Below are 8,670 nucleotides of genomic sequence, written 5' to 3'. Positions count from 1 at the left end.
GGAAGGATGGATGGATGGATGGATAGAAGGTTGGATGGATGCATGGATGGATGGATGGATGGATGGATGGATGGATGGATGGATGGATGGATGGATGGAGTTTAAGGAGGCTTCATGTTTGGTGTTCATAATGATTTGGAGGTAAACCATCAGATCTGATGAAGATCCTCCTCCTCCTCCTCCTCCCAGTTACTTCAGGATGTTTTGGGTCCATAAGCTCTGCAGATGTTTGGATGTTTTGTTCTCTGAGAGTTGCTGGAAGCTTCAAACAGACGTTCTTCTCTCAGCTCCAAGGTCATCGGACAAATGACAGAAGTTTTATTGTTCAGCAGAACTTTCAGTTTTCAGCTGGAGCTCCAGCCAGATGTTGAAGGACCTGCACTTCTTCACGTCTTTAAACGTTTCAAACGTTCAGATTTCTAAACGTCGTCTGAACTTTGAGCTGGTTTTCAAACTGAAAGTTCAGCAGCAGCTCCGCTTCGCTCAGCGGGGAGATAAGAGCAGGACTTCGTGTTCTGGGTGGCGCAACATCCTGGCGCCGGTCCGGAACTTTCCTGGCGCTGGTCCAGAACTCAGTGGAAAACATCAGTCAGAGCCAAAGTTCTTCATAATCTGAAGCAGATCCTTCTGAGCCGCAGCAGAACCTCAGTCTGAACAAACAAACTTGCAGTAACAGGTTCTGGTTCTGGTTCTGGTTTCTGTGGTTCTGGTGGAGCTGGGTCTGGAACCACCCAGATTTCCCTCTGGATTCATCTGAACCCATTAGACTGTTGGAGTCCAAACAGGAAGTTCATTTAAGAGCTGGACCTACAGATCCTTCAAGTTTTCTCTTTTTACTTCATCTTCAAATTTATCTTTTTGAAGTGGAGGGAAAAAGCCCAGATTGTTCAGAACCAGAACCCAAACAGAACCTCCATCATTCAACAGAACCTCCATCACTCCTTCTCTCTGCCTTTTGCATCAAACAAGGCTGATATTTCCCAGAATCCTCGGCGGCAGCTCAAAGATAACGTTGTTTTTGTCAGGCTGCAGTCAGAGCGCGTGATGTTTTCTTCCTGTTTGTGCAGAACGATGCAGACGGTGCCGAGTCCAGTCCGGACACTAAAGAGAGGCCGGCAGGCCCGGTTCAGGAAGACTCCCTGCTTCACTTCCTCAAAAGTAAGAGTCTGTCCGTTTCTGTTTCCTGTCTGACGAGGTCGAGCCACACTCGTCAGGGGTCAAGTTTCATCACGATGGAGAGAAATCATACGTCTTTAAATCTGGTTGAACTAAAATAAATAATAAATAAATAAATCTGATTTAATTTCCTGACCGAGACATTCATCTGTCATTTCCTCATTTAAAGTATTTATGAGTCATGAAACTCACCAGAGTTCAGCTCCATTCCATGAAGGATATTTTTAAATTACATTTTACATATTTCTTCTGAAGAGAACATTAATATCTGACAAAAAATGAAGTGAGAAATGTAGACGAGTTTCATGTTTGTGGACGTAAAGCTCAAAGTGCAGACAAAACACAAGACGAACTCCTTTATTTACAAAAACTAAAAGCAACACTTACGAAGGACAAACACCTGGAGAGAGACGAGCATCAGGACAGCAGCGGAACAACGAGGGGGAAAACTGCAAAACAAGTCTTCTTCTTCTACTACTTTTTTTCTTGTTTTGTCTTTTCCCTCTTCAGAGGTCTCCACAGCGAGTCCTCCTCCATCTCACTCTGTCCTCTGTGTCCTCTGTCCTCACTCTGCAACTACCTCCATGTCCTCTCTAACTGCATCCATATGTCTCCTCTTTGTCTTTTTCCTGCACCTGCATTTCTAACATTCAACCAATATACACACTGTCCCTCCTCTGGACGTGTCCAAACCACTGTCCCTCCTCTGGACGTGTCCAAACCACTGTCCCTCCTCGGGACATGTCCAAAGCACTGTCCCTCCTCTGGACATGTCCAAACCATCTCAGTGTGTCCTCTCTAACTTTATCTCCCAGTTGTTCAACCTGTGCTGTACCTCTGATGATCTCATTCCTGATCTTCTCCATCCTTGTCTCTCCTAGGGAGAACCTCAACATCTTCATTTCTGACACTTCCAGTTCTGTCTCCTGTCTTTTTGTCCATGTCTCTGTCTCCTGTCTTTTTGTCCATGTCTCTGTCTCCAGACCATACAACATAGCTGGTCTCACCACTAATAATAATAATAATGAATTTAATTTGTAACGCACTTTTCATTAACAAAATTGTTGATGTGTTCATGCGTGCACATCTGCTCACAGACTCATGTTCATGTTTGTGCTGATGTTCAATGTTTTATGTTATGAGTGCTTAGTGTATATTTAGTTGATGTTTTTCTTAGTTCATATCTTAGAAGTTATTACTGTTTTTCTTATACATTTTATTGTTGGATGTAACTGGGACCCTGTGTACATAATTTCGCTCCACCACATGTACCACATGAGGTGCGAATGACAATAAAGAAACTCTGACTCTGACTCTGAAAAATCTCAAAGTGCTACAGAGTGCAACTAAAATCAATGATAAAATCAACTAAAATCAATGATACAATCAACTAAAATCAATGATACAATCATGTGGAGGCAGAATAGGCTTGCTTAAAAAGAAAAGTCTTTGAGACTTTTTTAAAGTCAGTCAATGATTGTGGAGCTCTCAGATATTCAGGGAGGGAGTTCCAGAGGTGGGGGGCAGCCACACAGAATGCCCGATCTCCCATGGTTCTTAATTTAGTTCGTGGCAGGTGGAGGAGATGACTGTTCTGTGATCGTAGGGACCGGGTGGATGAATATGGAACAAGAAGGTCCTTCAGATAATCTGGTGAATTTCCGTATAAACACTGACGGGTAATGAGAGCAATTCTGTACTGAATTCTGTAGGTGACAGGAAGCCAATGGAGGTTATGGAGAATGGGTGTAATATGTTCAAATTTACGAGCTCTCAATAAAATCCTGGCTGCACTGTTTTGAATATATTGAAGCTTCTGAAGGTTTTTGCCGGGGATTCCAGTAAACAGGGAGTTGCAGTAATCGAGCCACTGTCTTGTAAACTTTTCCTTTAATCTTTCCTGACACACTTTTGTCTCAAATCGCTCCGGAATCTTTTCTCCATCACTCCATCCTGCCTGGACTCTCTTCTTCACTTCTTCACCACACTCCCCATGTTCCTGGACAGTGGACCCCAAGTCCTTGAAGTCCTGCACCTTTGTGACCTCTGCTCCTTGTAGCCTCACTGTTCCACCTCCTCCCTCTCATTCACACACATGGACTCTGTCTTACTACGGCTGACTTTCATTCCTCTACTCTCAACTGCATACCTCCACCTCTCCAAGTTCTCTTTCACCTGTTCCCTGTTCTCACCACAGATCACAATGTCATCTGCAAACGTCATAGTCCACGGGGATGCAATTCAATTCAACTCAGTTTATTTATAAAGTGCCAAATCACAACCAAGTTTTCTCAGGGACTTTACAGGAACATTCACATAAAAGACAATTAGTAAAGTTCTCTATCTAAGGAATCCAGCAGACAAGTTGAATCTTGGCTTCGTTGCAGTCTCCCATCCTGAGCAAGCACAGTGGAGACAGTGGAAAGAAAAACTCCCTTTAACAGGAAGAAACCTCCAGCAGAACCAGGATCAGGACAAGAGACCATCTGCTTTGACCGGCTGGTTGAGAGGACAGGAAGGAGAGACAGACGAACACAGAATGGTAGGTCCAGGTATAGGTATAGGTCCAGGTCCAGGTATAGGTCCAGGTCCAGGTATAGGTCCAGGTGTATCAGAAAGACAAAAAAAAACACATGTTAAGGATAGAAAAAAATAATTACAAATACAAAACAGGTTGAGCAGAGTAAATAAAGACAGTAGCAGAGTGAAAAGTGTGGTCAGTTTGTCCTCCAGCAGTCTAAGCCTATAGCAGCATAACTAAGGGACATCTCAAGAAACCCAAGCCGACCCTAACTATAGGATTTATCAAAAAGGAAAGTCTTGATCCTAGATTTAAAACTGGATAATGTGTCAGCCTCACGGACAGAAACTGGAAGTTGGTTCCACAAGAGAGGAGCATGAGAACTGAAAGATCTTCCTCCCATTCTGTTTTTGTAAACTCTAGGAACCACAAGTAAACCTGCAGTCTGAGAGCGAAGTGCTCTGTTAGTAAAATATGGAACAATAAGATCTGTAATATAAGATGGGGCTAGGTTGTTGAGAGCTTTGTAGGTTAGAAGTAAGATTTTGGATTCTATTCTGGATTTGACAGGGAGCCAGTGGAGAGAAGCTAAAACTGGAGAAATATGATCTCTCCCAGTAACTCCAGTTAAGACTCTGGCAGCAGCATTTTGGATCAACTGAAGACGTTTTAAAGAAGTATTTGGACACCCAGATAATAAACCATTGCAATAGTCCAGTCTAGACGTGACAAATGCATGGAGCAGTTTTTCTGCATCATCTTTAGATCAGATGTTTCTAATGTTAGTGATATTACGCAGGTGGAAGAAGGAGGTTCTAGTAACGTTTTTAATGCGGGGGATAAAAGACATGTCCTGATCAAAAATAACACCAAGATTTTTAACATTAGAGCTGGAGGACAGATTAATGCATCTAAGGAGGGAGAAAGACTGAAACATTCATTCCTAAGGTGCTCAGGTCCAAAAACCAAAACCTCAGTCTTGTCTGTTCAACAGGAGAAAATTAAGGTTCATCCAGATATTTATGTCTTTAAGACATGCTTGTAGTCTAAGTAGCTGATTGGATTCATTGGGTTTAATGGACAAATATAATTGTGTGTCATCAGCATAACAATGAAAAATTTTCCCATGTTGTTTAATAACTTTACCTAAAGGAAGCATATATAAAGTAAAGAGTATTGGCCCAAGCACTGAGCCCTGAGGAACTCCATGACTAACTTTGGTGTATGAAGATTTATTATTTACATTTACAAACTGGAATCTATCAGATAAATATGATTTAAACCACTTTAGAGCTGTTCCTGTAATTCCAACATCATATTCAAGCCTCTGTAGTAAAATATTGTGATCAACTGTATCAAATGCAGCACTGAGGTCTAACAGGACCTCACTGTCATCTCTCCAAGACATTTCCAAACCTCCACTGGTCATCAGGTCCTACTGCCTTCTCCTTCTTCATTCATTTCAGAGCTTTTTGGACTTCACCCTCGCTAATCTTTCCTACTTCCTGGTCCACATTTTCTATGACCTCTACTCTTCTTTCGCTTTCATTCTCTTCTTTCATTAGCTCCTCAAAGTTCTCCTTCCATCTTCCCGTCACACTCTCCTCACTTGTTAGAACATTACCATTCCTATCTTTAACAAGCCTAACCTGCTGCACATCCTTTCCAGCCTGATCCCTCTGTCTCACCAATCGGTATAAGTCCATCTCTCCCTCTTTAGTGTCCAGTCTCTCATACAACTCATCATACACCTTCTGCTTTGTCTTAGCTACTTCCCTCTTTGTTTTTCATCCCATCTCCTTATATTCCTGTCTCCTCTCTTCAGTCCTCTCTCTGTCATATTTCTTCTTGGCTAACCTCTTTCTTTGAACAGCTTCCTGCACTTCACTATTCCACCACCAGGTTTCCTGATTGTCCATTCTCTGTCCAGATGACACACCAAGTACCTTCCTACCTGTTTCTCTAATTACTGTTGCTGTAGTAGTCCACTCATCTGGAAGCTCTTTCTTACCACCCAGAGCCTTTAACAGTGCCTCTCTGAATTTCTCGCAACATTCTTCCTCCTTCATCTTCCACCATTTTTTCTTCTTCTCTAATTTTACTCTCATTTAGCATCAAACCTTCTACTTCTACCTTCAGACACATCACCCTATCTGACACTCTTTTCACCTCTACTACATTTTTTATCAACTCCTCCTTCAGGACCCCCCCTACTCCATGTCTCTTTCTATCCACACCATGGTAAAACAGTTTGAACCCTGCTCCAATGCTGTGAGCCTTGCTGCCCTTCCACTTGGTCTCATGGAGAAATAAAACATCTACCTTCCTTCTCAGTATCATGTCAGCCAGCTTTCTACCTTTGCCTGTCATTGTCCCCACATTTAGAGTTATAACCCTCAGTCCTACATTCTTCACTTTCCTCTTCTCCCTCTGTTTCCTGACATGTTTCCCTCCTCGTGGTCTTCAACTAACAGTAGCACATTTTCCACCGTCACCCAGTTTGTCAACCGCACCGATGGCGGTCGTTGTGTTAACCCGGGCCTCGACCGATCTAACGTGGTTTCACTTTGACGAACTCGCATTATTGTTTTGGCAAAAGTGTTTTACATCGGATGCCCTTCCTGGCACAAACCTTAACATTTACCCGGGCTTGGGACCAGAACCAGAGATACAATGGCTGGTGCTCCCTAGTGGCTGGTTTTAAAACCGCAACACAAGAGCAATTTAGAGCTCTGTGTGTTTTTTTTTTTATTATTTTATTTACTTTATGTACTTATGTTGAAAACTGCAATACAAATAAATAAAACAACCAGAGCCCTGAATGTTTCTGCAGATCCTGGAGCAGCTTCTGGATCCAGACTTTATGTCCAAAGCTCCATCTAGGACAGTGATGGACGTCAGGGGGAGTTTGGGGGTACAAAGAATTCTGGTTTCATATTTTGTGGGAATGAAAAAACTGAATTGTGGTGGGTTTTTTTCAAACTAAAGGCCGTTGAGTGGTTTAAATATTTAAATAAAGTTGTTTAAATTTGACATTATTGTAATTGATTAGTTTATGTAATAAAACAGTTTTCCTCCAGCCGTCTTCGTGTGAACAGAATGAACCCATTAGACGTGACACTTTGTTCCTCTGGTTCCCCTTCAGGTTTTCCAGGTATCGCCATGCGGACTCTGCAGACTCCCGTCTACCTGCTGGTGGTTCTGGCCCAGGTGAACCTGGCGGCGCTGTTGTCGGGTCTCGCCACCTTCATGGCCAAGTTCGTCGAGAAGCAGTTCACTCAGACGGTGCCGTTCTCCAACATGATGATAGGTGGGTCTGATCAGAACCTGTGTTTGGGTCAAACGGTCTCCTGGTGTTTGGGGCTGGATGAACCTCAGTCAGAACCAAAACCATCCCATCTCTTTTAGGAGGAGTTAGCATCCCGCTGGCGGTCCTGGGGATCGTTCTAGGCGGAGCTATAATGCGGAGGTTCAATCTGTCGGTCAGCGGCGCCAGCAAGCTGTGCACGGTGGCCATCTTGCTCTGCATGTTCTCCGCCCTCCCGCTGCTGCTGATTGGCTGCCCCACTCAGAAGATCGCCAGGGTCTTCCCTCCCAGGTAACCTTCAGCATCCTGAAGAGTGGAGGAAGAAGTTTAACATCACCAGGTGCAGTGGTTGAATGGGGGTGGCACTGGTGGCCTTGGCCCCCATAGATTAGGCCATAGGCCACCCCAATGATTTGATGAAACTTTACTTTTATAAAATCTAGAAAGCAGAGTTTCCTCAAACAATCAGGGCGGCTTGTTTACATATATATAGAGTAGTCCCTCGTTTATCGTGGGGGTTTGGGACCACGCCCCCACAATTAGTGGAAAACTGTGAAGGAGGGATACAGTAGTTCAAAGTCAAGTTCAAGTAAACTTTATTGTCATTACCGTCTCATGTGGTACATGAGATGGAACGAAATTATGTACACAGGTAGTAGTAACTTGTTTCAGTATTTATATACAGATGTAAGGCATTTAAACCCTTCCCACACTCATGCAATGTTCCTAACCATTTTCTAAACTCTAAACGTTCTAAAAGAGCACAGCATGTCTTGATCTCTGCCACGCCCACTTCTCTGCAGCAGACGAGTCACTGGTTTCAGTTTTGGAGTGAATGTTGATGCTAGAGGAACACAGGAAGTGATGTAATCTCTGACCTGTAAATGACGTCACACTTGACAGGAAACAACATTTAGGACTAGATTCAATTCATCCGGTTTGTTCCGGTCACTTCTGTGGTTTGAGCTTTGAGAGGAACAGAACATCTCCAGGCCTTAAAGAAGCGTCATCATGTTTACTGAACAACATCTGGCTCCTCTGAACAGTTTCAGTGAATTGTTGTTGTTATTGTTGTTGTTGTTGTTGTTGTTTCACTAGCCTGAAGGAAAGCTGTCCTCCTGCGAGGGCACCATTGGAGATGTTTGTTTTCCTGAGACTCTGTCGACAGTCTGGTTTGTGGCCATGAGGCCACGACACGAACTGAAAATAAAAAGTCGGGTCAGATTTTAACTCGTGGTTCTTTGGGTTGGTTCCGGGCACTTTGTGTTTTCAGCTCTTCAGACTGCAGTTCTGCCTGTCAGTGTCCAGAGGAGGCCTTTAACCCGGTCTGCGGTTCTGACGGGGTGGAGTTCCTGTCTCCGTGCCACGCCGGCTGCTCGTTTGTGGAAATGACCTTCATCAACAGGAAGGTGATCACGGTAAGATGGTTCTGGTTCTGGCTGCTGGTTCTGGTTCTGTCTGCTGGTTCTGTCTGCTGGTTCTGGTTCTGTCTGCTGGTTCTAGTTCCGCTCCATTTCTTGAGTCCAACTGAAAACTGAATATTTTGAGTTAAAACATTAATTTTCTTCAGGACTGAGAAACAAACCTGTTACATTTCAAAACATGATCCTGATTTAAAACTTCCTGCCCCCTGGGCTTTTATTCTGACAGTCTGTGTCTTCCTGCC

The 8,670-nt window shown here is 43.6% G+C and overlaps 1 protein-coding gene across 1 annotated transcript in view; it reads left to right on the top strand.

Annotated features, from left to right (window-relative positions):
- The window catches only part of slco2b1 (solute carrier organic anion transporter family, member 2B1), a 37,503-nt gene that overhangs the window by 23,267 nt on the left and 5,566 nt on the right, over positions 1–8,670 (top strand). The window contains exons 8-11 of the mRNA XM_037687217.1: positions 1,068–1,158; positions 6,843–7,007; positions 7,106–7,295; positions 8,278–8,422. Coding sequence (XP_037543145.1) covers positions 1,068–1,158; positions 6,843–7,007; positions 7,106–7,295; positions 8,278–8,422 — 591 coding nt within the window. The remainder of the gene's footprint in view (positions 1–1,067; positions 1,159–6,842; positions 7,008–7,105; positions 7,296–8,277; positions 8,423–8,670) is intronic.

The sequence above is a fragment of the Nematolebias whitei genome, chromosome 14, assembly GCF_014905685.2.
Source record: "Nematolebias whitei isolate Nwh7 chromosome 14, NemWhi1, whole genome shotgun sequence".
Lineage (NCBI taxonomy): Eukaryota > Metazoa > Chordata > Actinopteri > Cyprinodontiformes > Rivulidae > Nematolebias > Nematolebias whitei.
The sequence above is the reverse complement of the archived record's forward strand: the minus strand, read 5'-3'. Positions and strand labels throughout refer to the sequence as shown.